This window comes from Phyllobates terribilis, unplaced genomic scaffold, assembly GCF_046119375.1.
Source record: "Phyllobates terribilis strain yellow unplaced genomic scaffold, ASM4611937v1 Scaffold_3__8_contigs__length_932513732, whole genome shotgun sequence".
NCBI classification, from domain to species: domain Eukaryota; kingdom Metazoa; phylum Chordata; class Amphibia; order Anura; family Dendrobatidae; genus Phyllobates; species Phyllobates terribilis.
This window is the reverse complement of record NW_027362763.1, coordinates 90,827,088-90,851,963: the sequence shown is the minus strand read 5'-3', so window position 1 is coordinate 90,851,963 and position 24,876 is coordinate 90,827,088. Positions and strand designations below refer to the sequence as shown.

Sequence of the window (24,876 nt, the reverse complement as noted above, 5' to 3'; positions counted from 1 at the left end):
CAAAGAATTTGTGATTGCAATCATTTTCAGGAAGAAACTGGGTATTATCTGACATAATTGCAGGGGTGCCAATACTTTTGGCCACCACTGTATATGGCTGGTCTTATGGGATGTTCCTTGTATACAGCAGGACTTGCAGGGATTCCTTGTGCACGGGAGTTCTAGTGGGGTGTTCCTTGAATACAGCAGGCTGTGTGGGGTGTTCCATGTATACGGCAGGTCTTGTGGGATGTTCCTTGTATACGGCAGGACTTGCAGGGATTCCTTGTGTACGGGAGGTCTAGTGGGGTGTTCCTTGAATACGGCAGCTCTTGTGGGGTGTTGCAGGTAGATGGCTTATTGGGTTTTTTGATGGTTGTCTCATAAACCAGGACCTCATGCCAAATTAAAGTAATTTTACATTCATCATCCAAATACATCTGAAAAAAAACCCAAAACCTAGAAAAGGCGTCCATGGAACAATAGTGTATTGTATGTCATGGCGGCGGCGTTCCTCTCACACATGCATGTATTTAGGACGAGGATGGTAATGTTTAACACATTCCAGGCACCTGATTCTCAGACTATCACTTCTTTCTAATCCTAGCACAATGGAAATGCAGCATAATAAAACACATTACCACATTGTGCTGGGCGTCCCCAAAGTCTACTCACAGGACAATCTACGGGGTTTGCATCAGATCAGGGCGTCTTAATTAAAACCCGAGCGGTGGAATAGGTCGTGTCCTTTGATAATGTCCTAGCTGTGCAATATCTCTTACAGATGTCACAGCTGCTCCATGAAATCACTGTACAAAATCCATAGGTGCGGGGGTCTTTTCTCTTCTTTCTGAATATCTGCCAGGTTACCTATTGTGTATGACAACCAACGAACGCAGGTGTTACTCCGTATATAAGGTGTGAATAGGTGTCAGAGGAATACACAAGTATCGTGTTCTGTAAAGGATTGAGGTCACTTGTATACATGATGTTCTTCTAGCATTGTAAAGAGTCACTTTCCAGAATAGCAGAGGGAAAATGAAAAAAACGCCTGTCACGTAGAAATGCTGTTTGTTCCTTACTTATACAGATGTGTCTTTCCTTATCTTAGTGATAGTTAATTAATCCAGGAATTTAATCTAACTGCCAGATTGGTGTTGGGAAGTGAATTTTTCCTCAATGATGTAAATTGGCCTATACCGCATGTTTTTTTTTTGCCTTCCCCTGGATCAACGCTGCGGAATAGCTGCAGTGCACAAGAAATAGGCTGAACTGGATGGACGCTTGTCTTTTTTCGGCCTTATAAACTATATAACTATGTAACTATCTTTCCTCTTGGCTCAACATCCCAAAATGAGCAGCTTTGAAAAAAAAATTGTGACATTCTGTCGGGAGATGTTTATGCTATATATGTTCATGTGTAGCCTCTCAGTGGATGTGATGCGAATTGAAGCCTATTAAAGATGACCACTGCGTTTTCTACTGTGCATGAAGGCGTTCGATGCTTGTGCAGATACGGGATAGTGCACTGTTAAATCATTTTTGAGCTGGTCTATGACCACAAATTGGCTTTAACTGTAATGAGCTGTGTACCTGTGAATCCAGCACATGCCCAGGACAGATTTGTACCCACCGAAAGCTAGAAGTAATGGTTCCTATTGAATTGGCTGCAATCAGACATTTTAAAAACTAAGAATTGATACAGAAAGTAGATTGGATAATTGCATAACTTTTCCTTATATTGAATTGCATTAATTTCCCAAAACCATATTTTTCCTCATCTATACATTGGTGCTTGAAAGTTTGTGAACCCTTGAGAATTTTCCATATTCTTGCCCAAATGTGACTGAAAACTGCATCAAATTTTCACATAAGTACTAAAGGTAGATGAATAGAACCAAATCAAAGTTGTCAAAAATATTAGACTTTGTAAAAATGATCCAATGTCACATGGCTGTGATTAACAAAATGATGCTTTAGGATTAGCAGATAATTTGAAGGTGACATTAGAGTCTGGTATCTTCATTCAATGGGCTGACAATCAGGTGTGAGTGGGCGACTAGTTTTATTTAAAGAATAGTGATGAGTGAGTGTGGTCTATCAACCCCTTCGGCGAGCACGCTCGGGTGCTCGCCGAGTAATTTGGCATGCTCGGCATTTCTTTTAATGTCGCAGAGCCTGCAAGTGTCACACAGGCAGAGATTGCCTGTCAGACAGGCTGTCTCTACTTGTGTGTGACAGCTGTCAAACAGCCGGGAACTTGCAGGTGCTGTAACATTAAAAGAAATGCCGAGCACGCCAAAATACTCGGCGAGCACCCGGGCGAGCTCGCCGAAGGGGTTAATGGTACATGCTCGCTCATCGCTATTAAAGAACAAAGTCTGGTCTTCACAACAGATGTTTGTTGAAGTGGACCATGGTAAGAACAATGGAGATTTCTTCAGGGCTTCAGAAGAAGAGTTGATGCTCATCAGGCTGTAAAAAGATTACAAAACCATCTCTAAAGAGTTTGGATCCCGTCAATCCAGAGACAGATTATGTACAAATGGAGGAAATTCAAAACCATTATTCCATTCACTAGTAGATGTCGAACAATAAATATGATTTAAAGAGCAAGGCGAATAATAGTCTGTGAGGTCACAAGGCAACCCAAGGTAACTTCTAAACAACTAAAGGCCTCTCTAACATTACCTAATGTTAATTTTCACAATCAGGAAGAAACACAATGGTGTACATTGCAGTATTGCAAGGAGCCACTGCGCTTCAAAAATAATATTGCTGCCTGTCTGCTGTTTGATACGATCACTTGGATAAGCCAGAAGGCTAGTTAAACAGTGTTTTGTGAATGGATGAGAGTAAAATAGAGTTTTTGGTTTAAATGAGAAGCATTCTGTTTGGAGAAACAAAAAAACCCTCTTATCAACTGTGAAACCCAGTTGGGCCTGTTTTTCTGCATCTGGGCCAGGACGGCTGTCATCATCATTGTTGGAACAATAAATGCTGAATTAAACCAGAAAATTTTAAAGGGAAGTGTCACGACATCTGTCCATGAGCTGAATCTCAAGAGAACATAGGACATCATGTAGCAAGACAATGACGCAAAGCAGAGTAGTCATTCTACAAAAGAATGGATACAGATGAATAAAGTTAAAGTTTTGGAATGGCCAAATCACAGTCGTGACCATGATCTTGTAGAAATGTTGTGGAAGGACCTGAAATGAGCAGTTCTGCAGAAAACCCACCAACATAACAGAGGTGAAGCTAATAATAATAAACAAAGTTCAAGAGTTAGGCGCTCGTACAGATGAGCCATTGTGCCTTTTTAATCGGTGAAGTTCCATAGCCCCTTTATTGTACTAATCATTGGGGATCCGGGAAGTCACATCCCTACTAATGAAATAATAGTGACACGTCCTCAGAGCTGGCCATCAATGTTAATAATCCCAGAGCACCCTTCAAACTCCTGCTACTTTTGAGGGTGGTAGACCTTCGCCAAGTGACCCATGTCACCCACTAGCCCACTTAAAGGATCAACTCATTCTTGGAATATTACTGTTCAGTTATACACTTCTTCTTTCCATAAAATCCATGGAAATTATAGAAGGTGATCTGCATGAACCTATGACATTTCACAAGAATCGTGTAATTTTGGGAAATAAAAGAGACTTTGTTCCAATCTGCAGTTCTTCCCTGAGCCATCTGTAAATATCCTTTTTCTTCAGAATTGAATGTGTATATGGAGTTACAATATGACGTGTATTGTACATCTGGCATAGAGAAACCACATAGCCCAGCCATCATGAAAGTTTTAACACCTCAATAATTTTTTTCCCATCTTCACAGTGTACACATTTTTTTTTCTATTGTTGTTAGAACGGGTGTATATTTTTCTTCATCCCATCTCACCAGGGTCATTTTTAGTTTTCTTGTTTCATTTTTTAATCTCCATTTCCCAAAATCCATAACGTTTTATTTTACCATCGACAGAGACGTATGGCAAGGTTTGGTTGCCATATTCTGAGCTCGGCTTCCATACTTTGACTAAAATAAGGAGGTCCCAATTGGGAAAACCCTTTAAAAAAAGCTCCTCTATTAGCTTTTTTTTGTTATTTCGGCTCCATTCAATTGAATACAGCTTGTAGTTAAAGGGGTTGTCCAACAATGGACATTTATTACCTTTACTAAGGATAGGTAATAAATGTCTGATTGCTAAGACCTCCAAGATCTCTAAAATAAGGGTCAAGAGACTCCTTTCCACCACTCCTTGGCTTGGGTCTTACTGCTTAGACCCACTCATCGTGAGAATGAAACTCTAATATGCCCAGTTGGAATTGAGCAGTGTCCATTAGTGCCACCCCTCTTTTAATTGTCTATGGGACTCCCAGATGAAGTCAAGCACTGTATTCATCCGTGACGTGACCGCTTTTTTGCAACTGGGCGTTTCTGTTCCCTGTTCTCGGTCTGATCCTCATTTACTTAACCTGTGAATAAGTAATAACCTTTAATGCTACATAAATGATGGTAGTTTCCTATGTCTACAAATATACTGCTCAAAAACATTTCGGGATCACTCGCACAGCACAGTATAACCCGCAATAAGGGGATATCAATCTGTCCAGCCAGGAAACAGAAGAGATTGTGAACCAACGTCACCGACTTTTGTGCAAATGAAAGTTACAACAGGAGCACTGGAAAGGAAAAGCAAGATAAGCCTCTGAAAGTGAATGGTGATGGTGGTTCGCAAAGACAATTCCTCTCTCCCACCAGATTGGTTCTTCTCTAGTCCTTGTCACTGATAGTATAAGGTGGTACCTTCAGCTCATTCAGGTAGCACAGATAGTTGAGCTCTTCCAGGATGGCACATCCATAGGTGCCATCACAAGAAGGTTTGCTGTGTCTCCCATCACAGGCTCAAGAGCATAAAGCAGGTACCAGGACACGGTTTATTACACAAGGGTGGTAGAAGAGCATCAATCGATCAGTACAACTATTATCTGCTCCCTTTTACGCCGAGGAACAGGAAGAGCACTGCCAAAGCCCTGCAAAATGATCTCCAGTGGCTACTGGTGTGTCGATTAGGGTGGTATGAAGGCCCGATGTCCTATAATTGCACCTGTGCTCACAGCCCAGCTCCGTGCAGTATGATTAGCATTCACCAGAGAAAACCAGAAGTGATAGATCCACCATTGGCTTCCTGTTCTCTTCACAGATAAGAGCAGGTTCACACTGAGCACATATGACAGACATGAAAAAGTCTAGAGACCCTGAGTGAGTGTTATGCTACCTGCAACATCACCCCCCATGAGTTGTCAGCTATAGTCTGGGGAAGTGTATACAGTACTTGGAGGGTCACACAAGCTTCCACGTGATCGGCAATGGTACCCTGAGTGTTAGATACTGGGATATAATCCTCAGAGCAGATGTCGGAGCTTACACTGGTGCAGAACAATGCCCACCATCATATGGCCATAATGTGTAGTCAGCTCCTGGATGATGAAGGCATTGATATCATTGACTGACCCTTATGTTCTCCTAAATTTAAACTATTTGAGAACCTCTGAGACATTATGTATAAGAGCATCTGACACCACCATGTTGTTCTACAGGTTGTCCAGGAACTGATGTCTTGATTTCCCCAGGTTTGGGAAGAGATCCCCCAGGACACCCTCCTTCGTGTGATCATGAGCATGCCAAGATGTTATCAGGCGCGCATACAGGCACGTAGGGGCCATACATGAATACTGATCCGTCTCTGATTTAAATATTTTATTTTGATTTTTTTGGGTGATTCGGAATCAGGCCTCAATTGGTTGATTTTGGTTTTCCATCGATTGTTGATGACATTTTGCTCTCATTGAATTATCAGTAAAAATTTCAACTTCAATCTTTCCTTCATGGAGATCCGATGTGCGATTTGCGTGTTCCCTTTCTATTTTTGAGCACTGTAGAAAGTAACTTTGTATCCTCATATCTTGGGTTCATGTAACATGTTGTTCTAGCAGTGAATTGACAACTTTGGGTTTGCTAAAAAAAAAATGCCTGAGAAGATGTCCTGACCCACTGATAATCCCCCCCATGATACCTGCACTCTGGACCACATTAAAATCAGGATGTGTCCTCAGGATCCTTTAGAAGTGAAATCCCCACCAGCATACTTCCTGACCACATCCATTTTGTTTGATCCCATGTAGGAAGAGCCGGGGTATGCATCATGGTGTACACATGTCTTCATAACAAGTTCTCATTATCTAAGGCCCCTTGTGAATCTGCTTTGTGCCAAATATGATACAGAGCTATAAAAAGCTTAGCAAAATGGAAACATGCAATATAGGGGAATGACATAATAAAATGCTGCGTAAATTATGGGTCCGTCCACTTATAAAGTTAAAGGGGTGTTGCAGTTTTAGCAAATAAAGGTTACGTACATATTCCAGTATCAATTCATTTTGCTTTACAAGATCTTTGCTTTTGTTCATTCAGTAGAAACCTTAATTTCTTGTTTACGGTGGGTATAAACGTGTCGTGGTCATTCGATGGACACACAGGTGCACGGCTCATTTCATGCGATGGACACACAGGTGCTCATTACAAGGCATCGATCCGATGATGTCTGTACTGTAATGAGCCGAAAGAGCCGTGCACCTGTGTGTCCATTGCATGAAGTGAGCTGTGCATTTGTGTGTCCATCGCATGAAATGAGCTGTGTATCTGTGTGTCCATCGCATGACCAGGACACATTTTTACCCACCTTATTGAATAACTCTAAGCCAGAGAACTTAAAAACTGAGGAGAATTGATACAAAGTATTTTTGGAAAATTCTTTACCTTTTTATAATACCTAGAATTTTACCTATTTCTTGAAACCCTATGTTCCTTCAAAGGTAACTGGAAATACGAGTCTGAGTCATCCTCTTTCGCAAAGTAAAGGCTGTTGAGGAATTTTTGGTTCTTGTAGACCAGTGTGAGTCCCATTGCTAGGATCCCCAGGGTTCTGAAGTGCCCCAATGGGATGGAGTGGTGGCTGCATATTGTCACCACCAATCCATACATTCTCTGTGGGACTGCAAGAGATAGCTCAGCACAGCCCCAATGCACCTGTCACGATTCCTCCTCTCAGTGTGTTGAGTGGCAGCTCAGCCGTTCAATCTGGGGCAGTGGTGTCCTGAGATATCAGTATCATGATAGACAGCTCAACCATCCAATTTGAGGCTTGGGCGTGCTGAGCTGTCTGTTTGGGTGAGTATAGTCCAGTCGCCAAATCAGGGCCGGGTGTGCTGGGTTTCTTACAGGTGTCTCCTTTTCAGAATGATTCCCAGGTTATTTAGCTGGCTGTCTGCCTCTTATCTCTGCCAGTTGTAGCTTTTCTCAGTTTGGTGTGTGTTTGCTCTCTGCTTTGAATTCTAGTAGTTTGATCTTTGTTCACCGACCGTGGATTTTCCTTTGACCGTCCGTTTGCCTAGCCCCTTTGTCTTGATCTGCTACCTTCTTGGAATTCTGACCCCAGACTGTGACCTGACTATGCCTTTCCCTCATCCCTCTGTTTATGATGTACCCTCCTGGCTTTTGACCTCTTACTCCCTGACTTCCCCACCTCACAGCGTGTCCTTAAATAGTGACTAGTGTCACAGTACCATTTCAGAGTCCTGTTCTTGAGATTGGTGGGACTCCTTGCGGTCGAACCTACATCGATCCAGTTTTATTGCAACGTAGCCCCTATAAAAAATGTATCCATTGTTGGTTTAGTTGCCAGAAAAGAAACTATTTGTATGGAAATGAGGGGGCTTGCGTGCACTCTTGGTGTGGCTAAGGGCTCAGTGCACCGCTATGCATTCTCAGTTTTCATACTGAGCACTTTGTCATATCTTGATTCACAGCACTCCAGCGCGCAGTGGCATGCTCAGTGTCATTGCCGGCTCTTATTGCTGGTTCCTTTCTGCAGTAAAGTACCGAGTAGTTGATACAGGACGAAGCGATAATGTGGCGCCCCTGAGGGTTCGGTCGCCACAGGGGTACTGCATCTCTTAAATGAGGTGTGGTATCTCCCCTTCGAGGTAAGGATGGTGTAACTGTCAGGACCCCACCTCTGCATTCAACACTACACCTCTCCCACCTGAGGGGGGCTCATATGCACCAGGGTGCTGCCCCAGCCGGGATAAGAGGAGATGGGGGGGAACCAAAGTTAGGGGGAACCATGTAGTGGGTGAGGGTGGAGGACGCACTTTTGGGTGACACTTAATAATTCATATTTAATAAACGGCCATCTGGGGCTTATGGTCTTTTGATTGTGATCTTCATCACTGAAAGTGGCTTTCTGTGTGAACCTGCAGTTGATTGAAGATACACGGTCCTCGTGCTCTGGCCTTGAGCCGAGGAGCCGGCTAGAGTTAACGGCTGTCTCTACCCGGTCAAGGTCCCTACCCAAGAAGGCCTGGAGGGGAGCAGAGGAGACAAGCTCTGCAGGCAAAAGGATCCCAGGGGGATGCAGACAGAGCGGTATACGCCACCTGTCCTCACTATTCTGGCCTAGTCAGAGGGATTCCTGCTGCAAAAGGGGTACTGGCCCCCGATATCTGACTCTGTCACTTCACGTCTTAGTCGGAGAAGCCCGGAGGCTCAGTGGATCCCACCGGGTAACGGACGGAGCGGAGTTGCCACCCGTACCCTTGTTCTGTGCATAGTCCAGAGGGAGACCCGGCCTTAGTACACGTACCACACACGGACAGGAGAGGACCTAGTGGGAAAAGAGTAGGAACACTCTGGTGCGGGGTACTGACCAAAGCACCTGACTACTCGGAGGTTGTCGACCCCCGATCCTGGTGGCCGCATATCGCCGTGAGGAGAAGGGAGAAGCCTTGCAGCTGTGCATTCTACCGTGAGTAAAGCTTGGAAGACTACCCCTATGGCCTCCGGTTTCTTATTGCCACGCGGCACCGCACGACACCGCACCACATCTCCCACTACAATTCCCATCCTCCTGTTCCCTCTGCCCTGAGGCCCATCTGCTGCTGCCACTACATCCCGCCTCAGAGGACTGAACGCAGCGCTGGTGGAGGATCACCAGAAACCACAGGTGGCGTAGTCAATATAACCACTCGATTAACACCAAAACCTGAAAGCTCATTACATCTTTTATTGTGACGGCCCTGGGCACGGAACGGGTCCAGGCCACGGCTACAACCCCCAACATCTGACCCAGCTCCGAGTACCCCCATCTCTCAGGGTAGGGCTGCGAGCGTCACAATAATGACACTTTGTGAGCATGACTGTAGTGTCCTTGAAAAGCCGCTGATTAAGTTTACGCAGCGTGTCAATCAAGATATGATAGTGCTCAAAGTGCAAATTGAGGGGGAGTACACTCGCCACAGCCCTAATGCGGACCCTTTAAGTTACTAATCTTTTTTGAGCATTACTACCAAAAATAAAAAAGCCCTCAGTGGGGCTCGCTCCACTTTCCATGGCTCTAAAGTGACAAACCAGACTAATTGTACAGCTAAAGCTCAGGGATGTAATATGAGTACAAGGAGCTGTGCATACTGGTGAAGTAGCATGGCCTACTGTGACTACTGGGCTAGTAAGGGGTTTGTTGTGACTATTAGTTAAGTTAAAGGGCCTGTTCTGACAACTGGGTACGATAGAGACCCTGCTGTGAAATATGGGTAATATAGAAGCCCTGCTGTGACAATTGGGTAAGATAGAGGCCCTGTTGTGACAGTTGGGTAAGATAGAGGCCCTGCTGTGACAGTTGGGTAAGATAGAGGCCCTGCTGTTACAGTTGGGTAAGATAGAGGCCCTGCTGTGACAGTTGGGTAAGATAGAGGCTCTGTTGCGACAATTGAATAAGATAGACGTACTGCTGTGACATTTAGGTAAGATAGAGGTCCTGCTGGGACAGTTGGATAAGATAGAGGTCCTGCTGGGACAGTTGGGTAAGTTAGAGGCCATGCTGTGACAATTGAGTAAGATAGATGTGCTGCTGTGACAGTTGGGTAAGATAGAGACCCTTGCTGCGACAATTTGGTAAGATCGAGGCTCTGTTGTGATAGTTAGGTAAGATAGAAGTCCTGATGTGACAATTTGGTAATTGAGTAAGATAGAGGTCCTGCTGTGACGATTGAGTAAGATAGAGGTCCTGCTGTGACAATTGAGTAAGGTAGAGGTCCTGCTGGGACAGTTGGGTAAGATAGAGGCCCTGCTGTGACAATTGTGTTAGAGGGTTGTCTGTGAAAACTGTTGAAATGGGGGTGTCCTGCAATGACTACAGGGGAAATAGGTGGTTTTGTCCTAGAGAAGTGCTGGTGGAGTGGCTTGTTGTACCTACTGGGAGAAGATGTGACTACTAGAAAGTGAAGAGGTCGGGCTTGCTTTGACCTCTTGGTAAGTTAGAGGGCCTGTGTAGCGTCGGCGTCTCTGCCTCCTGCCGGGCAGAGACGCCATTCCCCTCACCGCCGCGATCCCGGTCCGGCGTCCTCCCGCTCCCCTGCTGCTGCCCGGGGTGCGCGCCCCGCACGCAGCTTCCCGGGCGCTGTGCTTAGGGTGCGCGCTCTCCCTCCCTCTTAAAGGGGCCGCGCGCGCCGTCCTAAGAGTCCCCGGCCAATGGCCAAAGGACCACTCCTATTTAAAGCACCTCCTCCAAAATGGAGGTGCTTGTGCAAGGTTGTTGTTTGTGTGCTAACACTCTCCTCAGCCCTCAGGTTCCAGTGCCCGTCTGCCTGTCTTATCAGCTGTGCCCGCCTGCCTGTCTATCAGCCGTGCCCGCCTGCCTGTCTATCAGCTGTGCCCGCCTGCCTGTTTATCAGCTGTGCCTGCTAGCCTGTTTATCAGCCGTGCCCGCCAGCCTATCAGCCGTGCCCACCTACCTATCAGCCGTGCCCGCCAGCCTGTCTACCTGCCGTGCCCACCGGCTTGCCTACCTGCTTCACCTGTCAGTTTACCTGTTGTGCCTGCGGCTTGCCTACCCGGATCACATGTCAGGCTACTTGCCGTGCCTGCCTGCTTGACTACCCAGATCACCTGTCAGGCTACCTGCTGTGCCCACCTGCTTGCCTACCCACATCACCTGTCTGTCTACTGGCCGTGCTCATCCGCTGTACCTGTCAGCTACAGCCATCTGACCCGTGGGAGTCGCCTGCTCTCACACAAGGTCGGCCCCCGAGTGTCACCTGGTTCACCTTCCCGGTCCCTCCTTGGTTCACGGAGTCGACTAAGCCGCCGTGTGGCCAGGGTCGGTCCGGGTAGGCACTTAGTTACGCCCCTCTGGTCCCTCCTTGCATCACAGCACAGGGGTTCCACCACCCGGATCGGTAACAGCCTGCGTGGGAAGAGGAAGGGTCCTGCTAAGATGAGAGAGACATTCTTCTGTTCACTGATATCTCTGGAACCATCGTACACACGGGCATGTACTGAAAGTGACCACTACGGACATACGGTATTTTTTGGATTATAAGATGCACTTTTTTTTCCTAAAATTTTTTGGGGAAAACGGGGGTGCGTTTTATAATCCGAATTGTAGTTTACCGGCTGCGGTGGAGTGGGGTCCCAGGGTTGCTGCTGCAGGAAGCTTCTGGCGGTGGCGGCGGCAGGAGTAGGGTGATGCTGCAGGTTCCAGACTGATAGAATTGGGTATTTGGCGGTGCGAGGGCTCAGCCCGGAGTCCCCCCACTTTCCATGCTTTTTAATGCGGTGGACTTTGCAAAAATGGTGGCTGGTGGCACCGAGATCTCGTTTCCCGAGATCTCAATTGCGCATGTGCCACCTATGACGGACATTTTCCCGGAGTCCACTGCCTTAAAAAGCACGGAAAGTGCGGGGGCTCTGGGCTTTCGCAAAATGTCGGCGGAGCCCCCGCTCCGCCGAACAGCACCTCCTACCAGCCTGGGGCCCACAGCATCGCCCCACTCTTACCTCCACCGAACAGCACCTCCTACCAGCCTGGAGCCCGCAGCATCGCTCCACTCCTACCTCCACCAAACACCACCTCCTACCAGCCTGTGGCCCGCAGCATCGCCCCACTCCTACCTCCACCGAACACCACCTCCTACCAGCCTGGAGCCCATTGCATCGCCCCACTCCTACCTCCACCGAACACCACCTCCTACCAGCCAGGTGCCCGCAGCATCGCTCCATTCCTACCTCCACCAAACAGCACCTCCTACCAGCCTGTGGCCCGCAGCATCGCCCCACTCCTACCTCCACCGAACAACACCTCCTACCAGCCTGGAGCCCGCAGAATTGCCCCTCTCCTACCTCCACCAAACACCACCTACTACCAGACTGGTGCCCGCAGCATCGCTCCACTCCTACCTCCACCGAACAGCACCTCCTACCAGCCTGTGGCCCGCAGCATCGCCCCACTCCTACCTCCACCGAACAACACCTCCTACCAGCCTATGGCCCGCAGCATCGCTCCACTCTTACCTCCACCGAACAGCAGCTCCTACCAGCCTGTGGCCCGCAGCATCGCCCCACTCCTATCTCCACCGGACAGCACCTCCTACCAGCCTGTGGCTCGCAGCATCGCCCCACTCCTACCTCCACCGGACAGCACCTCCTACCAGCCTGGGGCCCGCAGCATCTCCTGCCGCCACCAGCTTCCTGCAGCAGCAACCCTGCCACCTGGGACCCCGTTGCACCGCCGCCGCCACCTATGTAAGCTACCGTAAAAGCGGATTATAAGACACTCCACCATTTTATTAAAAAAGTTTTTTCCTATTTTCCTCCCCAAAATTTGGGGTGCGTCTTATAATCCACAAAATACGGTAAATAAAAAAAAATGTTTTGTTTCTACAATTGTGTAATAATAGATGTGAAAAATCTGCGACACTGAGCTTCCTTTATGACCAACGTCTACTTTGAAATTCAGGAGAGGAAAAAGAAAAAAAAAAAACTTTTTACACCTGTGTTATCAGTACTATAAATAAATGATTATATAGCTTTCATTTTACCATATATGTTATTTTTTTATATGCCTAATTACAATTTATATTTATGTATCTAGATTTAATTTTTAAATTAAAATATTTAAATATTTAATTTAAATATTTCAATTTTTATTTAACTCTTTTCATTTTTTTCTTTTTTTTCTTTTCATGTACTGAATATACATATTGGAATCTCAATGATAATTTTTCGTTTATTTTAATTAGCAATTATTACATTTTTCATAATTCATTATGAATTCACTATTTTACACACTTGTTAGCATTTTTATTTATTTCCATGCGTTAATAGTTATTTACTTATTTCCATGCGTTAATAGTTATTATTATTATTATTATTATTAATAAATACTTTGTTTTTTTAAATTTATGTATATTTATGGCTTAAGCATTTCATTTATGTTATAATTCCTTATGTTTTCACTACTTTACGCATTTGTTAGCATTGTTCATTTTTAATGTATTTTCATGTTTTAATTGTTTTTTATTATTATTATTATTATTATTATTATTATTATTATTACCCACCAGCATTTCTCTATTTTAAACATTTATATACCTTTTCGGTGAATTTTTATGGCTTAATAATTATTACATTTATTATATATAATTCATTATCATCTTCCTATTTTACACACTGTATAACAATTTCATTTTGTTTCTCATTTATCTTTTATGCCCTAAAATTATTCTTTTATAATTCATTATCATTTTACTTTTTTTACACACTTGTTAATTAATATATTTTTGCTGTAAATTATATATTTTTTATTGTTTTATTTATTTATTTTTTATTTATTTTTAATTGTTTCATTGTTAAGCTTTGAATTCTATTATTTGTCATTTAGTTATAGAAATCTGTATAATTAATTTCCTAATTTATCATTATTTTTGGGGGGCGGTCAATGCTTTTTTATGTACCTGTGGGATTTTTTTTATTAATTAGTTGGGAAATTTTTTTTGTTTTTGAGCCAGTTTTGGTCACAGGTGCGATCAGCTGTACGTAGCTTACCTTCGATCCTGACAGGTGGGCAGCACGCCTCTTCTACTTTCACTGCCCCGTCCTCCAGACCTTGGGAATTTCTCCTATGACCACATGGCCCCTTAGGGCACGTTATTTGTTTCAAGAAATTAGAGAGGGCTACAATTATTTTTTTTTTCTGGGTTCTTGGAAAGAATAATAGAATTTAGTGGTTGGTTGAAAGTGGATATTGTAATTTCAGTGTTAAGGGTGAAAAAAATTGTTTAGAGGTCAAGCCCGTTGTGTTGACTGTAAACAGTTTAATGCATTGCGCAGGCTTGCTACATTCAGCAGCTCCCCTGCACGCTTTCACCTAGTACCACCAGCCTCGGAAACATTTGCTTCCATTCAGCTGCTCTCAACAGCTGTTCTCCGAATTTTCATGTGATGAGGATTTAATGCCTAACATTTCCTACAAAATATTTGAAAAGACTTGGAAGTGCTCATCTGGACTTCAAGAAAAATACTTTGTAGCCAAAACAAATCCACAAAGTGCACTAAATTTAAAGGTGGGCCAGGGAAGGGGAGGTTGGGGCGGGGGGTGCCCGGGGTGAGCTAAGAAGTGGATTTTACAATCCAAACAATAAGGTAATTCTCGTCTACTACTGTCTGAATTACTAACAAATGTATTTAATTTAAGCAAATGAAATCCCGGCGGTAAGGTGCAACGACGTATCGCAATTTCACAGCAACACCTATGATTAGCTCTTGTATTAAGCAGAATAACAGGCGCAGGGCAGGTTAATATTACACTGCACATGTGTTCTAGCCCTGGAAATGGATTTCAGAATACTTTTTTTTTTTGTACTTTATATTATTTTTGCTACACAATTCCCCCTAGTCCTCATGAACACGGCCTGATAGATCCTTGTTGAACAGAATCCATAAACTGCGTTTGTCCCGTGCTGTAATCGTTACAGACCTTGGATTTTAGGTGCACTTGCATTGGCTTCTGCTATGTAATTTAGGACCTATAGAGACCCCATATTGTGTCCAGGTATTATGCTCTAGAGAGTGAACACCTCAGTAGACATTTCAGGCATCAGAAATTGGAGCAAAGCCCTGGTAAGGGGTCTTCTGGGTATTTTAAGAAGCTTTTTTAAGATTTCAAAGTAGAAAAAAAAAGTTTGTTAAATGCTTATCTCTCCAATGCTCGTGCCTGTTCCCATCTCCAGACTTCTTATGCTTTCGATATAAGCTGACCAGTTTGCTCGGCTGACGGCTATTCCTCCCGACTCCTACATATACATGCAAGCTCAGATCATGCTGAGAAGATTATTTGATTCCAGTACCCAGAGCGGGTGGTCATGTGACAGCAAATATGCAATTTGCATACTTCCAGCCACATTCCTACTAGACGTAACCGGCCTCGATCAATTCACTATTGAGTGAGGCTGCGCACGTCTAGTCGGCACATGACCGCATGTATGCAAATCACAAACTCGCAGTGAAGTGCCCACCACTCCTGGCGCTGGCACTGGAGAATCACATAGAGTGGCTTCAGACTTGTACCTTAAGACCGGACAACCCCTTTAATAGAGAGAGAAGAAGAAGTAACTGTGGCCAGACACCTCTGACGACAGCGTATCTCTTAAAAACAAAGGACTGGGCATGTTGAAATCCATTATGTCCTACCATTTTTATTTTCCGAAATTTGTTTTCGGAGAAGAATTGGGACACCACTATGCACTAGATGTGGATAGTTTAGCTGGCATTCATCTAAAGTGTATGGCCACCTTAAAGGGTTTGTCCCACGTCAACTTTTTAGGGACACACAAGCCAGCCGACTTCTTGATTGTGGGTAGAGGGCAGTCCCTCTTGATTGACAGTTTAGGCCAGTAGCGTTGTCATGCCGCTGGCCTGAACTATGTGTACTTTGATGCTACTATATGAAGCAGTTTTACCTCTGTAGCATTGGAAGTGCTGAGGGACTGAGGCTGGAATGGGTCAGGAGCTAACAGCGTGATCCTGCAATCCTGGACAATCTCAGAGCAGTGCTTATAAGTTCAGCCTCAAACAGCTTGTAAGAACTACTATTTGGCCACCATGGCTAGATATTGTCCCCTTAACAATGAGCAGTAAGTATTAAAATAAGAAAGGAGTAATATCTGGAGAACACATGAAAAAAAAAAAAAACTAAATGACACTCCATACAGTATAAAAGCAAACCATGACAAAATTGGTCACACAGTGCGTGCCCAATGACAGTGAGTGCCCAATGACAGTGCGTGCCCAAAGACAGTTCGTGCCCAATGACATTGCGTGTCCAATGACAGTGCGTGCCTAATCACAGTGCGTTCCCAATCACAGTGCGTGCCCAATCACAGTGCGTGCCCAAAGACAGTTCGTGCCCAATGACATTGAGTATCCAATGACAGTGCGTGCCCAATGACAGTGCGTGCCTAATCACAGTGCGCTCCCAATCACAGTGAGTGCCCAATCACAGTGCGTGCCCAATCACAGTGTGTGCCCAATCACAGTGCGCACCCAATGACAGTGCACGCCCAATCACAGTGCTCTCCCAATGACAGTGCGTGCCCAATGACAGTGCGTGCCCAATGACAGTGCGTGCCTAATCACAGTGCGTGCCCAATGACAGTGCGTGCCCAATGACAGTGCATGCCCAATGACAGTGCGTGCCCAATAACAGTACGTGCCCAAAGACAGTGCGTGCCCAAAGACAGTTTGTGCCCAATGACATTGCGTGTCCAATGACAGTGCGTGCTTAATCACAGCGCGTGCCCAATGACAGTGCGTGCCCAATCACAGTGCGTGCCCAAAGACAGTTCGTGCCCAATGACATTGAGTATCCAATGACAGTGCGTGCCCAATGACAGTGCGTGCCTAATCACAGTGCGCTCCCAATCACAGTGCGTGCCCAATCACAGTGCGTGCCCAATCACAGTGTGTGCCCAATCACAGTGCGCACCCAATGACAGTGCATGCCCAATCACAGTGCTCTCCCAATGACAGTGCGTGCCCAATGACAGTGCGTGCCTAATCACAGTGCGTGCCCAATGACAGTGCGTGCCCAATGACAGTGCATGCCCAATGACAGTGCGTGCCCAATAACAGTACATGCCCAAAGACAGTGCGTGCCCAAAGACAGTTTGTGCCCGATGACATTGCGTGTCCAATGACAGTGCGTGCTTAATCACAGCGCGTGCCCAATGACAGTGCGTGCCCAATGACAGTGCGTGCCCAATCACAGTGCGCGCCCAATGACAGTGCGCGCCCAATGACAGTGCGTGCCCAAAGACAGTGCGTGCCCAAAGACAGTGAGTGCCCAATCACAGTGAGTGCCCAATCACAGTGCGTGCCCAATGACAGTGCGTGCCCAATAACAGTGCGTGCCCAATAACAGTGCATGCCCAATCACAGAGCGTGCCCAATCACAGAGCGTGCCCAATCACAGTGCGTGCCCACTCAATCTTTCTGTCTGAAAAGGGTCCGTCGAAGTCTGAAACATTGCCATTCCAAACAATGTGATTTAATTAGATTTTATTTCACAAAATCTCATTATAATATCATTATTTTAGTGTGTTATACTAGTGGGAGTCACAATATCGATAGAGGAAGTAGCTAACTTCTCTGATTAATGGGAATCAGTATGACTAGCAGTTTATGACACAACTGAGACAAAAGTTAATTATTTTTGGTTGGTCATTCTCTATTTCCTCTCTAGTATTTGTCAGTTCCTATTTTAATATTCTACTGATTCCATTTTATCCAGTATTTCATTTTTTTTCCAAAGGAGCTCAGTACTTTTGGACAACTCGATCTCTTTTAATTGAATAATAAATAAACAATCTGCAAATGAATTTATGTAAGAATGATATGGTCTTACACACAAACAATCACTCTGAAGTGGTGACCACTAGGTGTTTCCCTTTTGCCTATCTTGCCGTCCATTGTTTATTTTTTAAATGTAATCGATCTCCAGAACAAAGACACTGAGGCGGATTACAGGAAGTGAGGCGAGTGCTTTTCTTTCTGCTCCTACTCGTCTGTCATGCTAGATACAGGCATAATAGAGAGTTTGGTTTTCAAGTCAGGACAGTCAAACCATTGGACAGCGGCAGGAACGCTGCATGCTGTGATTGGAGGGGAAAGGAAGTTCCATCTCCTATAGTGCTGGCAGAATTCCGATGAAGAGAAACCGCGCACGTAAAAACACTCGTTGGCACATTGCAGAGAATGAGAATCAGGATAGTTCCTGAAAATATTAGTCTGATATGTGAACCAAAAGCAGTTTTAAAATTCTTTGGGAAGTGAGGGCCATGATTTTATACAGGTTTTACGTGAAAGTTTAATCATTTATGTATTATATGATTTTCTTAATATTATTATATTGCTTATTTTTCAGGTAACCCTGGAGTAGTCGGATTCTACAAAACCTTCATGCAATCCCTTTATTGTGGATTTAACAGAAAATATCCGGTATGGGCGATCAGCCATGCAGGCCACTGCTCTCCGCCCACAGGGATGGATATGACTGATGGTATGCCGCTCATTATTGATGTAAATGCATATGCTGTATAATCTCTATTATTCTATTAGAGACTGAATATTACCTAAGTCATGTAGCTGAAGATGAGTTGAAATTAATCCCATTTTGGTATAATGTGTGCAAATTTGCAAGATAATACTTATATACATGAGAATCCAGCTGTGTCAGGTAACCCTAAAATTCCTCTTCCCGTCATGCAAGCCGGAAGCTGAGCTATTGGAAGCTGTTTTATGGGGTTCTCATGCTGTAGAGCCCTCTTAACTGTCACTTCACCCATAGTCTTTTCCTTGTAAGGTTTGACCTATTAGTAGACGTGATGAGCGAGGTTCCTGGTGCTGAGACTGCCACTAATCTAACTGCTCACCTCTGACCCTGAAGATGGCCTCTATAGGCGCTCTACTGAGCAAGTCTTCAGTGTCGGAGTAGAGGAACGCTTTTCCATACAGTTGAGGTCTCAGAACCTCAGAATCAATTTTTTTGACATGTCTCAAAATATTTTTGAAAATTGTTCTAATTTACTCCAAAATTTTAGCATACAATGGGCTGGTATAGATTTCACTGGCACATGGACAATCAGAGATGCACTAAATGTATTAAAAGGCTTGCATTTAATAAATATTACTCTTCTTTGCAATCACTCTTTATGACTGCAGATTGCTGAATCTTGACAGTGTGTAATGTGCGCACTGTCGTGATTGCTAAAATGATGGCGATTGTCTCCTCCGAGACTGATGAAGGTTTTAAGATGGGGGAGGGATTTGTTAAAGGTGTTTTCTGAGCCTCAGCTAAATTTATATAGTCATTCAATGGGCACACTGTCAGGATGCCGCTCTGCTGCCTGCTCGAGCAACCAGTCATGTGACTGTGATTTGCGTAGTTGGGGTCACTTGCCGACTATATTCTCATCAAACATTAAGAAAAGCAGGAACAGTTGTGACCTCAACTATGCAAATCGCATACTTATGGTCATGTGACTGCCCGCTCGATCATGCAGCAGAGCAAATCCTGACAGTGTGCTCATTGAGTGGATGCAGAAATTTAGCTGAAACCTTTTCAATAAATCTTGAATCTAGCCTTGGAGGAGAAAACACTATCATGTTAGAGATTGTTGGGGCTTTCAGCACCCGGACTCCCACCAATCAAAACATATGACATTCCAAAAGTTTTCTTAACTATTTAAACTTTTTTTTTTGGAGTAGTTATTTTGTATTACTGTGTTTTGCACTGTTTGCTGTTGCACTGCCTCTGTTTCTATCCCGACCTCAGTGTGTGAATCACAATATATCCCGGCATACTAATGGGTGAGGTCATTAGTACAATGTTTCCGGAGAGGGAGAAAACACTCCTCGTAGGCTTTGATGTCCTGTTTTGCTCACAGCGGATAATTTGTGTTTAGTTTTTAGCAAATTAAAGCTGAAGTGTATATTATGACTGAGGTTACTCGCAGCACTGTATGTCATTTGTTCCAAATCAGCATAGACAGGTCAGTACTTTAAACACTTGCTTCCAACAAGAATCACTGACTTGCCCCGAAGCCAACGTCAGATAATGGTCTCACTCTGTCGGGTAAAACACACAATCAGCGCGCGAGGTCTGCTTGTCTTGGATGCAGTGCTAGTGCCGGAATGACAGCCTGACTAATGACTTTTAGCTATAGAAATACGCGCTTTTCCACCTTGCCTCAGTTATAACCGGAATAATCACATTACAAATGGATGTCAAGGCAAACTACAGTCATGAGGCAATATCTACCATCACATAGTGTTATTAAAGGGAAGCTGTCATCAGAAAATGATATGTTGTATGAATGTATTTTTTTTTCAGTTTTGCCAATTTTTTTTTCTTTTTTACATATAAAAAATAAAAATCTTGCAATTTTCACACTGGCCATTGGGGCTTCTTTTTAGACTGTAACTTCCTATAGATTCAAGAAACAATATATGTATATGGCCACAATGGTCAGAACTCATCCCGATCTTTTGTATTAAAGTGTCTGGCCTGTAACTTCCTATAGATTTAGGAAACAACACATGTACATGGCCACAATGGTCAGACCTCATCCCGCTCTTCTGTATTAAAGTGTCTAACCTGTAACTTCCTATAGATTCAGGAAACAACAATTGTACATGGCCACAATGGTCAGACCCCAACCCTATATTTTGTATTAAAATGTCTAGTGAGCCTTAAAAAAGGTCATCATCTAGGGAGGGGGAGTTGTGACATCACCAAGTAGTTAATGTGCTGTCAGCTGTGTATATAGGTGTTACTGACATTGCTATACTGCCTCTGATGATAAGGAGCCTGCTGAAAACTCTAGCAGGAAGTATGAGTCTAAAAAGTGCAAGTGGCCAGGGTGAAAATTGCAAGATTACTAACTTAGTGTTCGAGTTTCCTTTTATTTATTTATTTTTTTTAAATAAAGATATTTTATTATTTAGTTCTATTAGTTCTTGCCACAAGGGTTGATTGATGAAGGTCTTTTCCTCCTTCTAACTCTTTAGATGCTGTGGTTAGTATTGACTGTGACATCTAAGAGGTTTAATGGCCAGGTTCAGGGATTATTCAGCCCACTAATGAAGCACTCCCATCAAAGTTTTTATACTTTTAATATATTGCAGTCATCATATTATACAGCACTGTGTACTTACAATTGCTCATTTTGCTTTTCTATCCAGCTAATTCTTCTCTATTCTCTGTGTAGAAACAGGAAGTCTCTTGTCCCTACTTTTATCATTCCCCTCTTCAACTCCTGACCCAGCTGCTCCCTCCTGCCCCCTGCTATAGACTTTTGCAGTGACTTATGACTTGTGCAGAGAAAATTGACCTCCTGTTTCTACATAGATTTTAGAAGGATTCAGCTAGTCAGTTTTTAATCACGTGATGTCATAGACCTAATAGAAAAAAGAAGATTTAACTGGGTAGAAAGGCGAAATGAGCAATTGTAAGTACTCAGTGCTGTATAATATGATGATTGTAATTTATTACGAGGATAAACATTTTGATGGGAGGGATTTTTTAAATAGATTTGTCCTCCCAATCACTGTTGCATCTACTGACTGTGTGCAGTGGTCACATGCCCTCCCTGGCAGAAGAGGAAGCAGGAAGACTGACAGTGAACCCAATCAGCACTATGGTGGATTTAGGCTATGTTCACATATTGATTTTTTTCTGCTTTTTTGTGTAGCCAAATCCTGATCTCTTGGCAGTAAAAAAGCTGCAGACAAAAAGCTGTTTTTTCCTGCGTTTTTTGCTGTGTTTTTCAGGGTCCCAAAGTTCAACTTTGCTTCCACCATACTAGCATGAACAATACAGAGTGTTGGACCAACACTGCAAGATGTATGTGAAACCATAAAACATTTTTTGGAAAAAGGGCAATTTGATCAAATTATTTAGCGGAAATAGGCTTTTATGTCTGAAAAAATAGTGACTATTCTGAGCGATAAAATTTATATGAGTTCATGAAAACATGCACAATTACAAATGTCAAAACAGTGGGGGGAGGTGAGTTGGTCGGGAATAGTTTACCTAAGACTTTGGCGATGCAATGACTTCATCGGGCACTGTTTACCTAACAGATTGGTAGGGCATTGAGTTGGTTGGGCTTTGTTTACTTTCACACATATCTCTAATTTAATTAAACTGTACTAATACTAACTTCCATGCTCTTGTGAGGACACCAAGACATTTTGGTTTAAACTTGGGAAAATCACAAAAATAAATGGTTTCCCATACTGCTGTACCTGCTTTTTTTCCACTAAAAGCACTGCAAAAACTGATGGCACCGTTTTTTGTTGCCTTTTGCTGCTTACCCATTGCTTTCTATGGGTGAAAAAATGCAAAAAAACATAGCACAAATGCAGCTTGTGAACATAGCCATTAGGTGAAAACTCATTCGGATATCATTTCTGTCTTTTTTTTCTTCTGCATAAGAGAGACACTGTTTTTGATCTGATTTTCATTCATTTTTGCTCTGTGTGCTAATTTTTCCCATCAGTATGGTACCTGATTTTCTCATGTGCAAAAAAAACACCTCTTTCCAAGCTTCTCCTACCTTTATACAGTAGTAACAAGCTATCGGGGTAACCACCAGATCAATGAAATCATAAGCAAGGTAGTTAAAATATAACGTTTATTAGATATATATTAAAATTTCTTTAGATAAAAAACCCAATGAGCCATATACTGAACCCTGGGTCTTCCAAATTACCATCAACAGTTTATAGCTGTATATACATGCAAACCACACCTCAAAATGCCAAGTACCAAGTATATAGGGTTTAGAAGAGTCAGCCTCAGTTCATCCAGAACATAGAGGATCATATAATTAAATATTACCCTTACTAGTGTTGGTTGACATTTTTAGCAACAATCATATAGAGATACCATGCATGTGCTCAAAAAGATGTATAATAGGTCAAGATAATATTCAACAACCTAGCACATATATAAATCCTGCGACTCATCTCACAGGAGTGTGCAATACATTATCAATAACCTCAGGTATACAATGAAATCCCACATGCCCTTTAACAAAAAGGTACCATGGACTATACAGTAAAATCCCACATGCCCTTTATTCAAAAAAGGTACCGTGGACCATGTCAGGGAAAATCAACAAAGCCTCACTAAGAGAATCCTTCGGGTTATTGTTATACCAAGCATAATGAAACAATCTCACCCAATCCTATAGTGAGTGCATCATGGCTTGATACATCCTGGTGTAATGTCATCCTATTATTCAAGACCAAGGAGTATTGGAGGTATCCTGCTCCCAATGCGTTTCCTCCCAAATAGATTCAGCAGGGGAGACTGAAAACAGGGCTGAGGGTCTCCACCATTACAATCAGCGCGTATCCTCCTCTCAGAAGACCCAGGGTTCCACCTTTCTTGGTCTTGAACAATAGGATGGCATTACACCAGGATGAAGGATTCTCTTAGTGAGGCTTTGTTGATTTTCCCTGACATGGTCCACGGTACCTTTTTCGAATAAGGGGCATGTGGGATTTTACTGTATAGTCCATGGTACCTTTTTGTTAAAGGGCATGTGGGATTTCATTGTATACCTGAGGTTATTGATAATGTATTGCACACTCCTGTGAGATGAGTCGCAGGATTTATATATGTGCTAGGTTGTTGAATATTATCTTGACCTATTATACATCTTTTTGAGCACATGCATGGTATCTCTATATGATTCTCACTAAAAATGTCAACCAACACTAGTAAGGGTAATATTTAATTATATGATCCTCTATGTTCTGGATGAACTGAGGCTGACTCTTCTAAACCCTATATACTTGGTACTTGGCGTTTTGAGGTGTGGTTTGCATGTATATACAGCTATAAACTGTTGATGGTAATTCAGAAGACCCAGGGTTCATTATATGGCTCATTGGGTTTTTTATCTAAAGAAATTTTAATATATATCTAAAAAACTTTATATTTTAACTACCTTGCTTATGATTACCTTTATACAGTAACCAAAGCAGACAGTACACAGATGGCACATGGCTGCCATTCGTGTGGTGTCCATGTTTTTCGCAGATCCATAAACTTGAATGTGCAGTTTTATTTGCATTGACCTGTGGCAAAAAATGAGTACGTGTTCTAGCCGTCAGAATGAGGCCTTCCTGGCAAATGTGCAGGCACAAAAGCTGCACAACCGTCATCACTATAGGATTACTAGTTGTGATTGACAGCTGGGTTCCCAACTTAAAGGGGTTGTCCATCCATTTTTTACTTGATTTTGAAAGTAACAAAACAGATGGACAACCATTTTCTGTGGGGAACCCTGCTATCAATCACAACCTGCAATCTCGCATTGATCTGTGCCTGCACACTCAGTACCACAGTGATCTGTGCCTGCACACTCAGTACCACAATGATCTGTGCCTGCACACTCAGTACCGCAGTGATCTGTGCCTGCACACTCAGTACCACAGTGATCTGTGCCTGCACACTCAGTACCACAGTGATCTGTGCCTGCACACTCAGTACCACAGTGATCTGTGCCTGCACACTCAGTACCACAGTGATCTGTGCCTGCACACTCAGTACCACAGTGATCTGTGCCTGCACACTCAGTACCAAAGTGATCTGTGCCTGCACACTCAGTACCACAGTGATCTGTGCCTGCACACTCAGTACCACAGTGATCTGTGCCTGCACACTCAGTACCGCAGTGATCTGTGCCTGCACACTCACCACCATGTGATCTGTGCCTGCACACTCAGTACCACAGTGATCTGTGCCTGCACACTCAGCACCACAGTGATCTGTGCCTGCACACTCAGCACCACAGTGATCTGTGCCTGCACACTCAGTACCACAGTGATCTGTGCCTGCACACTCAGTACCGCAGTGATCTGTGCCTGCACACTCACCACCATGTGATCTGTGCCTGCACACTCAGTACCACTGTGATCTGTGCC

The 24,876-nt window shown here is 43.7% G+C and overlaps 1 protein-coding gene across 2 annotated transcripts in view; it reads left to right on the top strand.

Moving 5' to 3' along the window:
* Positions 1–24,876, top strand: part of LDAH (lipid droplet associated hydrolase) — a 232,162-nt gene that overhangs the window by 34,951 nt on the left and 172,335 nt on the right. For both annotated transcript variants that reach the window (XM_073674046.1, XM_073674047.1), the window contains exon 3: positions 18,302–18,436. In XM_073674046.1, the coding sequence (XP_073530147.1) occupies positions 18,302–18,436 (135 nt within the window). The remainder of the gene's footprint in view (positions 1–18,301; positions 18,437–24,876) is intronic.